Source organism: Gavia stellata, chromosome 6 (assembly GCF_030936135.1).
Source record: "Gavia stellata isolate bGavSte3 chromosome 6, bGavSte3.hap2, whole genome shotgun sequence".
Classification (NCBI taxonomy): Eukaryota; Metazoa; Chordata; class Aves; order Gaviiformes; family Gaviidae; genus Gavia; species Gavia stellata.
The window spans coordinates 5,946,718-5,964,840 of NC_082599.1; the positions used below are offsets into that span (position 1 = coordinate 5,946,718).

At 42.7% G+C, this 18,123-nt stretch overlaps 1 protein-coding gene across 1 annotated transcript in view; it reads left to right on the plus strand.

Moving 5' to 3' along the window:
• Nucleotides 1–18,123, plus strand: part of OXSR1 (oxidative stress responsive kinase 1) — a 94,025-nt gene that overhangs the window by 13,436 nt on the left and 62,466 nt on the right. The window contains exons 2-3 of the mRNA XM_059818477.1: nt 6,179–6,291; nt 17,176–17,284. Of these exons, the coding sequence (XP_059674460.1) occupies nt 6,179–6,291; nt 17,176–17,284 (222 nt within the window). The remainder of the gene's footprint in view (nt 1–6,178; nt 6,292–17,175; nt 17,285–18,123) is intronic.

Below are 18,123 nucleotides of genomic sequence, written 5' to 3' on the forward strand. Positions count from 1 at the left end.
TTGTCGTCCCCGTGCCTGCAGTGGCAGGCATGAATACTGAGTCTGTGTTAAAAACAATTAAAGGTCTCCTGCGCTTTGGGTGTCCTGTCTGTGTGATCTGGGGTGAGGACTGTTAATGTCACATCTTTGACCAAGAGACTTTAGTGTGTGCATGTGTGATTCCACAGCTGGATCTTCTGCTCATTGTTACAGGTGTGTAATCCCATAAAAAGATGTGGAGTGAAACAAACTGTCTACTTCTTTCACTGCTTCTGCAGCTAATCACAACAGGGTGATTTCTTTGGTTGGTGTAACCAGCAGGGTGTAAGACAAACCCTTTGAGAGATCATGCCAGAGCCCACAGGACATGGTTCTTTTTTTTTGTTTTGTTTTTTACCTGCAACTGGATACCTGGAGCCTGAAAGCCGTTGCCTGGTCCAGATCAGCCTTGCAGGGAAGTGTTTTGTGTGCATTGTTCATAAGAGGAAAACCCAGGGGCACAATTATAAACAGAGCCTGCGTCACAAGTGACTTTCTGGCACTGTACTCCAGATAGTGGAGGATGGATTCCAGATCTCGCTTAAAAATAGAGAGCTTGTGTGTGTGCTGGGGAATGGTGAAAGGAGAGGGCAGGGGTGTGCAGAGGTGTTTAGCTGAGCGTGGTCTAATGCTGAAGGAGAGTTGGGAACATGACTTACGGCGGCAGGCTGGGAGATCTGGGTTTTTTCAGCCTTAAAAAGTGAGCTAAGGGGGGGTGTTGTTGCTGTCCTCAGCTATCTAGTGGGAAATTATAGAAGAGATGAAGCTGGACTCTACAGAGGTGCAAGGTGAAAGGCCATCGTTGTGAGCAATGTTGGGAAATTTGATTAGACAATGAGGTGAAAAAAAGCTTTATCATGTGGGTGGTCAAACACAGGAGCAGCCAAAAAGATTGTAAAAATATCTATTGTTGAAGATATTCAAAATTAGACTAAATTTGATGCTGAGCAACCTGATCTAACTTGGGATTCAGCCTTGCTTTCAGCAGGAGAGTGGACTAGAGGCCTCCAGAGGTTCCTTCTGACCTAAATTGCCTGTAAGGTTCACTTGACCCTGGAAGAGAGCATTCTCTCTATGGAGGGGATTTGATACCATGTTAAGATAAAGACTGGTGCTCCAAAACTGTTATTGAAAATGTCCCTTGTTGCCTAAAACAGCTGTGTGAGCAGCTGAGTTACCTTGAAGGCAAGTTTCTGCATCTCTTAGGGTACCTGAAACTCAGGTTCTAGTATTGGGATGGATTTAAAGTTTGGGCAACACTATGTAGCTACTTTAAATTGCCATTGCGCCTGATGGGGGAATACTGTTCTAGAGCCGGGATTTGATGCTTGTCTTGTGACCATTTGGCATGACTGTTCCCATTGCTTAAGCAAGTATCTCTGCCAAAAGGACCTCTGGCTTCAGTTGCATTCGCCTGGGAGGAGGCATCAGTGCAATTCATCCCAGTCGTACTGGGAGAGCTGCAATGTCCTTATGTGGCTGTAAAGATTCAGTTATCTTTGGAAACAAAGGGTATATGAACATGCTGTGTCCTCAGGTCAGTCCCCTGTCCTTCCATTCCTCCAAACAGCCGTGAAATCATTGGTTTCCATCAACTTTAACAGAGATCTCAGAGGGTTTGTTTTTCTTTTTAAAAAAAAAAAAAGCTTCATATAAGTTGTGACAGCAAGTGACTGCAGGAGGGATGGTGTCCAGCCTCCCTTGAAGGCTGGCAGTGGACTTCTGTGGGGAGTTTGTCTCAATTTAGGAGAGGTTCGGGCTGGAGCTCTGGATGCTGAAGTTACAGGAAGCATGGATCCAGAGGTCTGGAGGAGACATCCTGGGAAATCAGGCTCCAGTAACTGAGTGCTTGGGGAGTTTTTGGTTTGGGTTGTTTTCATCCTTTCAGAGGCTGGTTTTATTTCAGAAAGAACCATTTAATCATAAAAACATGAAAGAAGCAAGGGTTAGAAAGGGTACGTTTTCTTCCTTAGGCAGTGTTTCCTAAAGCAGGTCATGACCCTCTTATGCAGGAATTTTGCAGCTGCTATCCTAAGGGTTGGAACTGTATCTGAGAGCCTGCAGGGGTGAAAGCAGGGGGTATTAAATAGATCCTAATACCCACTTGGGGTCTCTTTCCTCCCGCCCAGCCCTCAACAGAATTATTCCTGAAAAGCAGCAGAACAAGCATCAAGCATTTGACCGTGCCCAGCTTTCATTGTTTTGCTAAGCTGTTATGCTGGAAGAGATTAACTAGGGAGCGAATTTTCTCCGAAAGCTGTTCTTGAGGGAGGCACAGAGGGAAGGGCCTCAGCGCTGACCTTGATCAGAGTGTCTTGAGGTAGGGAGCAAACATGAACTGAGTATGGGAACATTAACCCAGTGCTGCCCACAGTGTTGCAGCTGAGCAGCATGCGGGACTGCAGTTGGCTCTGATCTCAGCAGATCTGTGTCTGCTGGGAGAGTTGGTTTGTCTAAGTTGTGCCACCCTAGCACAAACAGCCCTTGTGGTTTTTTTCTCATTGAAGATGGTTCATAGCAGCCAGGGAAATTGCTTCTCTCCCTATCTTTCCCTGTATATTTGTTACCTGCTCCTCAATTTTAAAAAACTTCCTTGCCAGGCTTTTTCTTTTTCTCTCCATTGGTGGTGTCATCTCTATCTGTGCTTGTTTTCACTTAGCAATGTGTTTAGCATCCTTGCTTCAGCTTCTCTCCTTTCCTTCTCTTGCCACCCTGGAATTCCATAAACAAATTGTATGGCTCCAAAGCCTGAAGTGGCCGTGTTGCTATGTTTTCTGTACTCTTCAAAGAAGCATGGAAACCCGTCTTTGTTTGGTCCCAGAAGCATGGCATGCTGCTGCTGCTACCAAAGAGCAGCTTGCTTGTGGCACATCATGCTGCAGCTTGGCTTAATCCTTGCTTGATACGCTTTTGAGATTTCATTGTTTCTCTATAATTAAGTGCTACAGAGGAGCTGAAAGAAATGACGAATTAGCAGGAGAGGGGGGGAGTGGGGAGAGCAGGTGGTGATCGAACTGAAGAGAGCTGCCAGAGAAGTAGGAGCAGCAGGGAATTAAATGGGAGGAGTCTTGAGTTCAGATGATTCCCTGCCATGTGCCCAGAAGGATTTAGTTTGGGATTTCATTACTGTTCAAATAATGCTGTACACCCATAATAGATCGTGTCCCTGTAGGCTGGGGCATTGTCCAAACACTTAGTGTGAAGCAGTTTTTGCCCTGAAGTGCTATCAAGCATTGATCAGGCAGGCTCGAGGAGTGGGAAGGAGCTGTAGCATGCATGGTCCTGCTTTTAATTAGTCTGTGTCTATTGTTTCTGGTAGTAGTGTCTTAAAAAAAAAAAACACAAAACCATTCTTTGTGTAGTCACTTCTGTAAAACCCTGGACTTCACTGTTGTCTTATGAAAGATTTGGTCTACAGTAGTGGTATCACGTCTGGATTGTAAGAAGCACCTCTGCCAATCCTGCTGACACCAACTGGGTTTAACTGGCACAGAAATCCTGGTACGTCATGTTGTGGGGGGAAGCAGGTGTAAGCTGAAGCTATTGAGTGTCTGAGATATCCAGAAAGAGTCTTTGAACACAGATACTGTAGTGTTGATGAGGATCGTGCAGGTAGCTTTAGAGACGAAAATAAGAACCGCAAAACTAACTGAAGAGTGAAAAGGGTTGTGTGACAAGACAGTCCTCTGAGATGCACAGTCGTATATTCTTACAGCATCTGGCTTGTGTTTTCAGCCTCAGTCTATTACTATGCACCAAGACATCCAAAGAAAGAAATGATAATATTGGTGCTTTGAATGTGTCAGCAGCAATGTTTCTTCTGGGATCTAACTCTTTCCGAAGGAATGATTGGGGCACGAATGTTTGTTTTTTGTTCTGACTGCCAAAAGGCTATTGCTGTAGGGAGACCAGCAGTGCTAGGAAATGCAAGCTTGCTTCTCCTGCCTTTTGTCACCACTTCTATATGCTCTGCTGTCTTTATCTTGAGTCACTTTCTTGTGTGTTTTCAGTTTTGCTTTTTTTTTTCCCCCTCAAAGAACCAGCAGAAAAACTTAGAGGAGCAGGTGCTGGGTGGAGAGGAGCAGGTCAGTGCAATCCCGGATTCTCAGTGGGTGGGAATACGTCTGTGCTGGGGCTGCTGCTTTTGTGTTGGAGTCCTGTACCTGCTACCTGCCAGGTGAAGTAACCACAGGGAGTGTATGTGGAGGTTTGCTTTTGGGATGTTTGTCTTGTGTTTAATGTTGTGTATTTTAGCCCTGCTCCTGGTAGTCCAGCCAAACTCGGCTGTGAAAACCTCCTCCCCTTGCTTTTTCTGAGTGCTTTTTGTTAAATGTCTGCCTGGACTCTTCCATCATCTCCATCCTTTGCTCAAGACCCTGCTTATGGCAGTCAAACTTCGTTTTCACAGTCCCTTGTAAATATTCTTGCCCCTATTGCTATCCTTCTACCTAAGCTTCTCCTGGTAGCTTTGTTTCGCCCACTTCTACAAATAGTCTCTGAAAAGTAATAGGCGTTCAAGTAATAAACGTCCTCAGACTTGAACTTAAAACCTCATTTGCTTCATGAAATAGTACAGCTTTAGCAACCTTGCCGTTTTGTGTTCTGCACATTGCTCCCTTCTGCTGTTAAAATGTGAACTCTTAAGTGCAGGGAATCAACTGGCAAGCTGAAGCTATAGTCCAGGGTAGACTTGCAATGCCATATAAAGTGAAGTGAAACTCCTGTAGTTCCACTGTAGTGGGTACTGGTTGAAGATTAGAACAGCAGAGTCCCACAGTTCAGGGCTTTGTAATTTATTTCAGTGCGACTTTGGATGGAACAGTTTTTCCTGTATCTTTCAGGGCTGGATTTCAAGCTCTTTCCCCACCTGGCACTTTATTTGAGTTTGGCCATGACTTGGTGGAACTTGCTGCAAGACCATTGATGGTGGTTGTAGGGAGCTTCAGTAGCCTTTGTTTGGAGATGAGATTGCAGGGTTTTGCCCCCAGTTTATCTGAACAGATGAGGAAAAAAAAAGTAGTTTGCAAAAATGTTGTGCTTGCCCTGTATTGCAGAAGCTGGGAGCAGGTTTTAGAGCGTTAAGAGTAGGAGAATCTGGTAAAATAGGTGTTTTATTCCAAAATGCAGAATAGCTGTTCTAATCTCCCTCATTAACCCAAATGAGTTCAAGAGTTGTGCCTGGGATAACGAACAAAATAACTGTTGGTTTATTTTTAGTAGCATTTTTTTAGGTATTGGCAGTAGGAAGCTTTGAGCTATTTTCTGCCTATCTTACCCCACTTTTTTATTAATTTGAATTTATTCCTTTCCAGTGAGGTGTGTAAATGCGGGGAACCAAGATGAAGGTAGAAAGTAAAGCAACAAGGTGTCCTACTGACGAGACATGAACGTTGCAACTATTTCTGGAGGCCAATAAATATGTGCTTAACATCAACTAGATTTTAAGTCTCACTGTTGCAAACTCCTTTTGATATCAAAGGATATGATATTGCTGAACAGTTTAAATCCAGAACTCTTACCCTTACTTCTAGCAGTTTGAACAACTGTACATTAAAATGCGATATTTTTTTCCCTATTTGAAATTAAACATTCTCTGGCTGTGGTCTTCAACCCAGACACTGAGGTGGTGTGCTACTGTGTGAGAACTGGAGCTGAACAGGTTTCAATGAAGCCTGCCTCGTGTCTTTGCATAAAATAAGGGGAGATGAGAACAGCCATTAGTACATAAAAATATTTGAAAAATCTCATTAGTGTTGGTAGCAAAGAGTGTGGCTTGTTACGACACTTGGGGTGAATGCATCAGGTTAAAAGTCTGCGTGGCCTCGGGCCTTTCTTTTAAAAGCACAAGAGAAGAATCACTCCTCTGTTATAAGTAGTAAGCTGGAGTCTGGGTTTTTTTTATCTGCAGAGCTATGACGATCCTCATAAAGATCCACTTGTTTTCGTTCGGTTAGGCGAGCACTTCGATGTTGCAGCTGAGCTGGTCCGCTGAGTTGCACAGACCTGGAGCAGGGAGTCCCTGTGGGGTTGCCTTCACTGGGTTTTCACCTGGCTCTGCTGTGTTTACTAACTGGCACTCATCATTTTGTTGTCTGACCTCCTTTCCTTTCTGTAGAAGTCCCTTAAGATGTTGCTAATTATCTATCTTTTTCACCCATAGGGAGTGGAGCAACTGCGGTGGTGCAGGCAGCCTTCTGTGCTCCGAAGAAGGAGAAGGTGGCAATTAAACGGATCAATCTTGAGAAGTGTCAGACGAGTATGGATGAACTCCTGGTATGCAATCAAAATTGTCTGGGGAGTTGTATTTCAGTTAGCATAATCTCTGTGTTTGCCAAGTGCCTTAAACAACCTTTCTTGAGGTGGTGTGAGGAGACCCGACTGATTTCACTAGAGGCAGTTCAGTTGTCCTGGTTGTGGGACGCAGTACTTAAAATGTTAAAAAGATCAACTGTTGGAAAACTTCAGGCTATTTGTTTAGAGTTAAGCTCTTTGTATAATCCCTTTGTTTTGAACAGAGTTAATGTGCAAGCGTGAAGCTCAGCTGTATCCACAAGAGCTCTGCAGTTTGGGGGGGATCCAGAGCTATGTGCTTTCAGAATCTTTAAAATTTAAGCGAATGGTTTTGCTTTCTCTCTTTTCTGCAGATATTTTTTTTTCCTTTCTCCTTCACCTGTTAAGAGAGAAACTGAATAACTAGTGCTTGTTCCTAATCTCTTTCTGGTACTGATGCCAGCTAAGGGATCAGTCTGACATTGCAGGCTGCAATATGGAAACCCCCACTAATTCTGAGTTCAGGACAGGAGGTAAGAGTCCTTTGGAGCTGTAGCTCTGTAATTTTCTTCTGCTATGTGCCTCTGTGCCTCTTTTCTCAAGATTTTTTGTCAATGGAAAACAGCTTCTGGCAGGTAGCTGTGGTAACTAAAATTTCCTTTTTCTCATCTGGCTTGTATGTTGATGGGCTTTTCCCATGTATGTGAGCGGTGCTTTTGTAGTACAGCAGCTGTCATATTCACGTCACATGTGGAAGGTCCCTGGATTTAAGCCGGGCAGAAATAGGCATTCCTGTGAACATTGAGGTGTCTCTATTAAAGGCAAGAAAGCTCTCTTGGGTAAAAACTTTCTATAGTAAGTATTGGCTGGCAGGGGCTGAGGAAAGGTGGTGAGATGAGGCCTTGTACCACCTTTCCTTTTAAAGCAACTCTCTAGGATTTTTTTTTTCAATCCTACCTGCCTTTCTTTCCACTTGCATCTCGACAGCTAATGTAGTGTTAACCCAGGTTTTCGTTTTGGTGATTGCAATTAGAGAGTAGAACAGACAGAATTCAGGAGTCCTGGCTGGCTCTACGCCTGTATGATTTTCAGCAAGTCACTTAAACCATGGTTCCAGTTTCCATCTAGTGACTAACGCTATTTTTATCATCATAGGTATCTGCAAATCTGTTCTTGTAAAGAGAAAGGGCTCCATCCAAGCTGTCGCATTTTAGTGCGCCTGTGAAGGGTTGCGTGTCGGACTCTTAAGATGACCTGCGTTCAAATCCTCTTATGGCTCATGCTAGTGTCAGAGTTTTGAGATCTCTTCCCTTTTCACAGTCGGTCTTTTTGTCCTGATACCATCCTTTGGTACTTTTCAAGTCTCTTACGTGGCTTGCTGGTACTACTCTGCCTCAGTTGTATCCCTAACTGTATTGTCATGATGTAGTAATAGAGATTGTTAGTGTTTGAGTTATTGCCAATTCCAGCTAAAAAGGTTAGGTTCAAAAAGATATGCTGCAGAGACTTGGCATGTAATTTTAGATAAGTACTTCTAATTGCATTTTTTAAATCTCTGGCTGACCCGTTCCTCACAATGATTTTTTTCTTGTTACGGGTAGGACTAAAATGAATTGCTGTTGTCAGCTTTCCTAGGCTTCCAATTTTGTGACCAGATCTAGTGCGGGTCCTTCTGTAGGCTTGTGTGTTGTGAAGGCAAACATTCAAGTCTCAACATCATGTGGCAAATACTGTTCATTAATGTTTGGGATGAAGACAGGAAATTGAGGTCTTCCGATACCTGCTGTCGGTAAACAGACTTTTCAGGACTTGCCTTGTAGCATGTTCTAGACAGCAACACAGGCATTAAATGGCTCCAACTGACAAATTTGGACATGGCCTATAAAAATAACTGCTTTAATAGTGAGACGTTAGGCCAGGAGACTGTGCAAAAATGTAGAGGGAACCCAATGATAAACTGTTCTCCAGCCAAAACCAGTCCATTCCTCGACTGGTTTAAGGTCTTCCTTTTCAGACTCCGATGTGGTAGTCTGTGACTGGTTCTCCTTTTCTGTGTACCCCAGAAGGCAGATTATTAGCCTGATCTTTGAAATAAGCCTCTGTACCATGTCTTTAGATGTGTTCCCAAAGTCTGTAGCCCCTCTAGAAAACTTGTATGTGATTTAAGGAGCATGGGTAAGTGATGAGTGCATGATATTTCAGAGGGAAGCGCAGGAATCAGCCTCTGGGCAATTTTGGGATAATCTCTCCCCAAACAAGTTCTGGACCTCTAACAGTTGAGCTTTACTTACCCAGATTTCAGCTGATCTCTTAACTATTTTTGAAAGCTCTTTAAAAATGCGGCTAGAGATATTCTTGAACTTAAGGCCATGGAGAGGTGGAGGGGAGGGAAGAGGATGGTTCCTGGGCCAGTGGTCGCCAAGGTAGATGTGTTGTATGAAAAAGTGTTTTCCCTGGGTCTGTTCTGAATTTGTCGGTTTATTGGATATTGTTTCGCAGTGCGAGAGCCAAAAGGATGGAAGTTCCTGATTTCCGTGCTCTTACCTTCCCTGCTTTTTGTCTTGTCTCCGTGTTTGCTTCTTCCCCAAAGTAAATATTCTCAAGCTTTTCAGTGTTGTAGTCTCCCTTCATGGCAGTTTCCCCGATCAGTTTAATTACCTTTTTTGAGCAACTACTTGCTATTGCAGGATTGTGGTTTTTTTTCTTCCCAAAAACGTAAATGTAAGTCCTTGCACATTACAGTGGTTTTAAGAAGCAAGTGCAAAAAGAAATATGATGAGTTAATATTGGGGTATGTTATGCCCCCTCCTTGCTTTCTCCTCTCCCCAATGCAGTTAAAAGCATGAACTTGGGCTTTTATTAGATCCATTATCCTTCTGTTATGCTGAAGGTATCTGAGCACAATAGTCAGCTTATGGTAAACTTTGATGTGCTGCCTGGGGTCAGGACAATGCTCTTGTGTTACAGCACTGCCCAGTCACCAGGCAATGGGATAGAAAAGGGAAAATTGTGCTTAAATTAATTTTTAATTTTTTTTCTACAGTGCCTCAGACCTGTAGACTTCTCTATCGAAGCAAGCTTGTTTATTCCCAGAAGCTGCCTAGCAAAGAGGGTAAACCAGTGTCATGTTGCTTGGGAGAGGGTAGGGAGAGTGGCAAACAGTTCTGCCATCCATAAGGATGACTTTTTTCTTCTACAACTTTTTCAGTGTCCATGCTGCTTGGTGGCTGGCGCTTCTGTTTCTTGGGATAGAGGAGAAGAGGAAGGTTCGTTTGGAGTGGGGTTAGGAAACACACAGTAAGTTGCTCTATCACTAGCTGAATGGATGAGTGGCCTTGAGCTTCTACAGCAGCAGGTGCCCAGAGACCAGGGAATCTGGGAGCATCTCCTAGCTTGTGGAGATGCCATGCTTAGGGTGATTAAGTGGTATGACTTGGCTCGTTAAAGGTATTGATCTTGATCCTTGTATCTCAACATACACTTGAGTTGTGTGGGTGGTCAGGAATAACCTGCACAATTTGCAAATGCTGCATGACGTTTTAGATTAATGCAATGGATTAATTTACTGCTGCTACAGGGTACAGAAATGTAGGAAGGACCAATTTTGTCGCATCATGAGCAAATGAAGTCGAGGGCATTCAGCTCTTCAGCAGGAGTGCTAATTGCTGTAAAGAATGAAGACAGGCAGGAGTAAAGCAGTGCAGAGTGTGGGTCTTTCTAGCCCAGCTACTGAATTAGGTGATGTTAGCCAGGAATTTATTTCAGTGCTTATTTTTATTTTTTTCTATACATTTCTGAATGCTTCCAGATCTTTTCTAGATGGCATGTGGGGTTCAGCTGGAAGGGAAGTACAATATAGATTATAATGATTCTTGCTCGCCAGTGTGACTGGAAGTGGAGTATAAGGAGAGATGGTCAATATAGTGTTGTCTACAATTGGTCTTGGACTTTTTGATTTTTACTGAAGTTCCGCTTCTTACTTGTCTTGCAACCCACAGTAGTTAACAAACTTAAGCAGTATTTGATGTGTGTTTGAAAACAGTCTGCTCACGTGGTGTATTTCACAGCTGGACACTGTTCACTTCTGTGTTTCGCTCTTACAGTTCCTTTCCTTTGGGGGATGCTGGTTACATTGCTGCTGTTGCTGATCCTTGAAACATGGTGGTATAACATGTCCCTCAAAATAACCATGCCTCAAGCTTTTTTCTTGTACAAGGGTTTTCTTGTTTTAAAGAATTATTGATCTAAAAGGCCTTAAATCTCCCCTCTGTTTAGCAAACTCTGCTTCATTTTCCTGCAGTTAAAGCTGAGTTAGTTTTTTTCATCCAGATGGGTTTTTCCCTCCATGCTTTGAGTAGCAGATGATGTGAGTTGTCAGCTTAACAGTTAGTAGGAATGTTGAATGGCAGAGAGGGGAACATAAGCTGTGGGGTATTTCACATTGGGCTTTCCCACCTTGGGGGGAACTGCTGCCTGTTTAGTTCCTAGAGTGATTCAACAGGCAACGGGTTCAGGAAGGAGCATGGGAGATGTGATGTTGCTGCTCCTAAGAAAAGACTCCAAACTCTTCCTAGTCCAGAGGCTGATAGGACTGAGCCTGATGGGTCTACACACAAGAGGAGTGAAGTGAAGGTACTACTTTTCCACTGCTGTGGCAGAGGGCAGTTAAGGAAGCAGAGGGAACAAGTTTAACTGCAATAAAAAGAAATGTCCTTTTGAATTTCATGGAGTTAACCTGGGGAGCTTACTGCCAGTAAGGCAGTAAACGGAGGTCAAACATTGCGTGAGATTAAATAAATCAACCTATAGTTGAGAAGGTTAAGTTAGATAGGATTTAAAAAAAGGATTATGAACTCCCCTGGTTTAAGGCATAAGCCAACTGTTAACTGCCCAGGCTTAGTCAGAAGTCTTCCCTCTGGGCAGATGATTGTGTAACTGCTTGTTAAAGGGTTTTACACCTTCTTTTGAAGACTTGGGCAGGATATTGAACTGGCTTTGATCTGACAGAGCACTTCCTACAAGTGGATTAACCAGACTGTAAGGTTGTTGGGAACAAAGTAGCAGACTGCTGTAGCAGTAGTACAGACGTTTCATCCATGCCTGTCATCTTATGGGAATTGCCATTATAATTCCATTTCCAGTCCTGAGGACCTTTAGACTTGCTCCAGGGGAAAAAGTCCCCAAGTGTCAGTGCCAGAGAGTCTGATGTATAATACGTGGCTTCTGCATGGTTATTTGATATGCTGTGTTAATGTGTTTCTTCGTATGATGGGATTGCATCTTTACAGAAGACTTAAACCTAAGCTGGGTACAGGTTGGTTGTATTGTTTCTCAAAGCAGCAACAACAGAAATCTTAATTGCTGTGCTGGTTGAAGTTGTTTTTTTTTTTTTGTAAAGTTCAGTATGAACATCAGGATTAATGGTGGGTGAAACCCTGAATGTAGAATGTATTCCTTCACTTGGACTGGATGAGGGTGAGATGGTGCATGTAAATAACTTTAGAGAGTTTGCAATTGACTGCGTGAACTAATAACAAATTTAAGGCATTCTTGAGCCGTAAACACTGGGTATTGATCTCAACAACTGTAAAGGTCTGTGATAGGTTAGTTGGTGATGTGGATAAAGCTGGCTTTGCTTGTGTCTGTGAGATGAATCAGTCGCCATTTGCTTTGTGGCTGAAACCAATAAAAAATGGGCATGTATGAATTGCTACACCATAAGTTTTAAACATCTGCTTCCTTCAGTACTTTGTCACTAATACTGCAGACTTTGAAAGAAGGAACGAACACTGAATGATGCTGAAGAATAGCCATTGAAATGAGCAACTTCTGAATGACTTGCCACGGCAGTGGTTTATTCCCATCACTTAAGATTAATTTATGGATGAAGACTTTTTATCCCTTTAAGAATTTTTTCTTTTCCACTGTTGCTCTGGATGGGCTAATCTAACCCCTTTTTACTCAGGCCAGTCTATCTCCTGTAGCCGTATCTTGAGGTAAGGAGTCGAACTGGATAATCCAGAGATGGAAGTTGGATCAGAATCTCTGATTTTGAGCTTTGTGCTCTTTTAACTCCTTCAAAAAATGTCTCTCAAGCATGATTGTGGTAGAAGAAAGTGGGATTTCTTGTGCTGCTGTTTAAAAAGGGGAATGAGTTAATATTCTCAATTTTACAATCTTTTAGCTAAACCATTAGAATTTCACTTAGAGTGACATTTGAACAGTTATGGCTGCCTGTAGGACCGGAGCTCTAAATCCTGCTTTAAAAGGATGAAGAGCAGCTTTAATGTGTTACAGCTTGAGATTTCAGCTGAGAGATAAGTTCTTTGCCAGCCATAGTTGAAGCATTGGTGTATTCAAGGGGCAGATCACATCTGACCTGCTTTGATTTCCTACCCCCCGGGCGTGCTTTACCTACTCCATTCTCTTATGGTCGTGATTGCCTTCGCCTTCGAATAGGGTAGCCAAGCTGACAGCTTTCTGGATTCCTCTGAAGTTGCAGGTAGCACATAAAAGCATACTGCTGCTGTATTGTATCTCTTGAGTTCGTGTCAACATGTAGGAAGTAAAACAAAATAAAGCATGATTTTCACCCATGTATTTGAGAGCAAGTGTCTTTGAAACATGCCTCAGGGACAGATAAATATAAAAGAGTAGAAGGTGATGATGTGAACGGAAAATACCAGTAAGAAAGTTCAGCTGGTAGCTTAAACGCAGCCTTACCTGCTTTGTATCTCTGCTCCTGTTAACGCAAACTTCAGTTGTATGTCAATGGGCAAATAAACCCACTTCCACAATAGCAGATGTCCAGAAGTATGTCTGACTAATAGGTTTCTTATGATTCTAAATTATACTTCACAGCAGTTTTATTAGTGTTTTGTAAGCCTTGAAATGCTTCTTTTATTGCCTGCAGAAGTACTGAAAACGTTCGTCAGAACCCTTAATGGAAGACAGGGAGGCCTTTATAGCTAATCCCGGTCTATTTGCTTTTGGTATTTGACAGTACAGATATTTTTAATATCTAGCCCAGGGTGAGCATGTAGCCATCTCCAAACCATTGCCTGTGTCTAGACATGTTTTTATTGGTAATTCATTTTCTATAGCTGAGCAGAAGGCAGTGTAATTTATGGATCCTGAAATGGGGAATTGGCAGTAAGGCTCTGTCTCGTAACTGAAGCCATCTAGTGTGAGGGGTGTCGGTGCATAAGCTGGAAGAGCTGTCTGCCATCCACTGGATCTGCAGATGGTTTGAGGGGTCTCTATTAAGTGACCCATGACTGTTGGCAGAGCGAGAATAAAGCAATGTTTCCAGTTTAAAACTTGTATATAGCAGCCCAAATAAGTTCTAATGTTTAGCACTGACATTATTACAGAGGTGTAGAAATCGCTGAGATTTTTATTAGGAGTCTTCCAATATAGTTTTGAAGCTAGTGAAAATGAGGGGAGCACAGTTGTAAGTCAGTTACGTCATCTTTGCGTAATTTGGGGATAGCAGTCTTATTAGGGAGAGGAAATATCTGCCTGCTCTACTTTGTCATGTTTGAAGAGCAGAAACTCTCTGAAAAACTTTGGAAATAGTATTAAAGCCATGCTTACTACACACAGAAGGGCTGGTGCTGCATTTTATCCCGTCCTGCTCCCTTTTTCTGTAAGTATGCTTTTGAGCAGAGCTCCCTGGTGATCCTTGACTGGGATTCCTGCCCTAACTACAGCTCTTCAGCCCTTGCGTTTGTACTGCACTAGCACAGGCTGTTGTATGTACAACAGAATTGGCTTGGTTTCAGTTATGCGAGGAAGCATTTTAACTGCAAAGCCCACTGTGATTTACCACGATCAGTTAAAACAATTGTATGCATTGAGCCTCTAGGATGTTGGTACCCTCTATGGGGTTGAAGAATGAAGCTTTGTAGCTGGTGTGAGATTGGCCTAGAACACTGTTGAAAATGAGGTGGGGGTCTGTGGGGGAGAGGGGAAGTCTGCCTGGCTGCTGCTCTTTCTTATTGGAAATAATGTAAAAGCACTGGAAATCATGGGCTATGATGCAATTAATTATTCAGAGCTGTGCTACATTGTGTGAGAAATGGTTTAATCTGCCTGTGTTACACATCCACTAGCTGGTGGAGGTGTTCAGTTGCATAGATCAGGTCTGTGATTATTTGTTTTCCCTCTTTGTGCACCAAAGCGTATGACACACTTTGAGCTTTTTTTTTTAAACTGTGCTTCCCAGCCTGGGGAGCAGACTGAGAGAGGAAGTTCTTGGAAGATAATAAAATAGTAACTAAGTGTCACGGAGTACCTGCAAAATGCTGTAGTACAGAGCTGCTTGAGTGGCAAAGATCTGATCCAGGTCTAGGCTTTTAAGTAAACTTGGTTCAGACTTTGTCTCACCATCTCCTGAATTCCAGTGGGATACAGTAATATATATAAAATATGCAGTGTTTGTGTATATTTCTTATGCTACTCTTTGATCTCCCAGGGAGCTGGCTCAAAATATTTTGAGCGGTCTAGCTAAGAAAGGATAAAACCAGCTCCTCTATATAATTTCTGAGAATGGTGGATTTAGGGCAGGTCTGGCTGATGGGATGATTAACCAGTCAGCATCCTGGTTGCTTCTTTCCACCTGTGCTTCCTCTGATGCCACTTGTGCATGTGTGGTTTTTCCAATTGTCAGAGAGAGAAGTTGGGCACCTGAATTCGCCTGCATGTTTAAAAGAAAAAAAATATTCTTTAATGTAGAGCTTTAGACTGAGTGCTAATTTCAGGCTCAGGGACCAAGATTGTGTCAGGTTTATGGATCCCTTAACCAGGGGCTCAGTCCAGTGGTCTGAGCAAGTCCAAAATGATCCTAGGATAAGCAAATGAATTCCAAACTCTGAGTTCAATGAGTTTTGGAGAGGTTGCATGAATCAAGTGTTGCACTTATGTTTATAGACAGCAGCCCAGAGCTTCCCACCCAGTAGGGTTTTGTGCAAGGAGCACGACAGAAGGCACAAACCAGTCACTGAATCTGACCTGTGTTTTCCAGGGCCCTGGTTCCCATCCATCCCCTGGTAGAAGTTTGAAACAGGGAAATAAAAAGAACATTTTTGTTGCCAGCTTTGTCTGTCGAGGGGTTTTCCTGCATTGTGAAGAAGCCTAGTTAGAAGGTGTTAGAAAATTCCAAAAGTGCTGATTTATTTCCTTTTTGAAAAATAGCTTGACACAAGCAAGTGTTTGTAAGGAAGGGAGCTGGAGCTGTCAGAGTAAGCGGAGGATATTGTTTCAGGCTGTATTTATTTTCATGGAGTGGTTTTTAGTCAACGAGTATGCTACACTGAGATGAATAGCCTACTCTTCAAATATCCTTTCCTGTTTAGAAGGATTCTTCTTTAATCTGGTTATTGGAGTTTCCTGGAAAGTTGGTGCTTCTTCTGGGGAAGCAGAAAGAGGAACCAATTGTGTTTGATTGCTCAAATGCACCTATTCCCTGAAAAGCAGTATTCAAGTGGATAAATCAACATTAGCATGTTTGTTTGTATCTGTGATTGCCAGCGAAACCCTTGCCAAGGGGGAAGCAATGTGCCTTTACTCTGTACTCAGTCACAAGCAGAGCTTTGTACATGAGCAGGAGAAGAATATGCTGCATCCGTGGGGTGTCCTAGACATAGGTGAATACTTCTCAGAGCTTTCTCTTGTACTTTGGTACCAGTAAGGTCTTGTGCTTAGAGGGTGGAAAGGATCAGGGTGTGCAAGGCCCTTGCTCTCCTCCTTCCCTGTGTGTTTGGGATTATGGCGCTTGCCTGAGTCTGTGTCATGGGGAGGGGGCTGACAGTGAGCAGTGATAAAACCTTTGAAAAGTAGAATAGAATCATAGAATCGTTTAGGTTGGAAAAGACCTTTAAGATCATCAAGTCCAACCGTTAACCTAATACTGCTAGGTGGCATCCACATGTTCAGTGAAGGAATGTCTTAGTTGAAAGCAGAGTTCAGGATATCAGGGGATGAGTGTCTGGTGTGGGTGATGCTGGAGGTAACAATTTGACAGGTTGGGAGGCTTGGCTGAAGCTACCAGTTTGGCTGAAGCACAAAGGCCCAGCTGGGTGTAGTGCAGGGTGCCAGGCTTGGCTTAATGGATGGCTTTTGTCTATGGACAGTCAAGAAACGGTGAGGCTTTCTGTCCAAATTGGTGATTTGTGCTTGCATGATGAAAAATCAGTCAATGCTTTCTGTAGTGGTGTTCCCCCCATAACCTGGAAAACCTCAACTCTTAACCCATAACCAAATCTAAGAATAAGCATGGTCAAAACTCATACAATTTAATATCTGAGCATATTTCATACTGTACTCCATCTGTAGTAGCTAATGACTTGCTAATCTCAAACTGATTTCCCTCTTCTTCCAATATGACAAAAGACATAGTTGTTCTTTGTGCCTTCAACCTGATTGGGCTAAGCCATCTGCTTTCCTGCTGGGAAGAAACATTAGGAGTAAGAGGCCTTTTTTTTTTCCCAGAGGCAAATATTTCCCTTTCTCATCCAAATGATAATCTTCAACAGATTAAGCATCTGTTGTGTCATGTCTCACTGAAAGGAGGAGTCAGCATGAATTTAGGTAACAAATTGGTGTGAATTTTCAGGAATATTCTGTTGTAGCTGCGTGCAGGTGTTTTGGATATGACCAATTTGTTGCCCTTGCCAAGGGGTTTTTGGTCAACTTTTTCTTTCTTCTACACAGACAGGAAGAGTACCCTAAAGTACCTTTGGGCCCTAGTATGATGTAGGCTGAGTGTTAAGAGTATTTCTGGATTTTTTACGTTTAGCTTCTAGGTATCCTTTTTCTTTGCACCCTCTTTGAACATTGTGTCTTGAAGAAGGGGTCCAATTGCTAATGTTTTCTTTTTCTCTACAGAAAGAAATTCAAGCCATGAGTCAGTGCCATCACCCCAACATTGTATCTTATTACACATCATTCGTGGTGAAAGATGAGCTTTGGCTGGTGATGAAGTTACTTAGTGGAGGTGAGTGGTCCAAATTCTTTCCCCTAAAGGAATACAGCTTTTTACCTTTCCCTTGTTTACCTCCTTAAGCTTCCCACTTGTGAATTAAGACATTTGAGTAACAATATTTAACTTTAACCCATTCGGCTCAGAAATAGCTTCTCATGTTATGTAATCAGTAGTAACACCTAACTACATGACTGTGCTAGCTTTTTTTTCCCCTCCTGTTTTGTATATTTGACAGTATTTCATAGAGTTATTTTGTATGTGTTTGCTGAATGACTCACTTGAGTATTTGAAAACTGCAATGTATGACTTCAGACATCGACAAGAGAAACTTAAGTGCAGATGTAGTAGTTGAAACCATCTTAAACTTCTAGAAAATAAATCTCACTGTCATCTTCTCAAATGTTGGATCTGAAATGGTGCTTCTCAGGTCATGTTAACAAAAGTTTCTTCATCTTGCTCTGTAAGCCTTAGGTAAGCATTTGAACTAGAGACATATGCAGCTAACCCCGCTGAGCCCAACGGTTTCCACTAGCTTTATCATGAGAATTGCAAATCCTCTTGTAAGGCTTGTTCCTTGACCTTTTTCTCCCTTGCAGCTTGGAGGTCTGCATGGTGCTGATGGCTTGTTGGTAACCAGCCATTCTATTGATTTTAGCTTATTTACATGTTGGCTGCCCTTGTGAGGAACTTTACATCACCTCTATTTTCAGCAGAGCTACTCCTATAATGTCAATGTATGGCCTTAAAAAGGGAGAACATCAGTGTGGGTGTAGCTTGATTTTTGTATAGTGTCAATCCTCAGAGCTTGGATTACTTTGTCCACTTGTTCTGGTTGACAAAATAACTGGGAA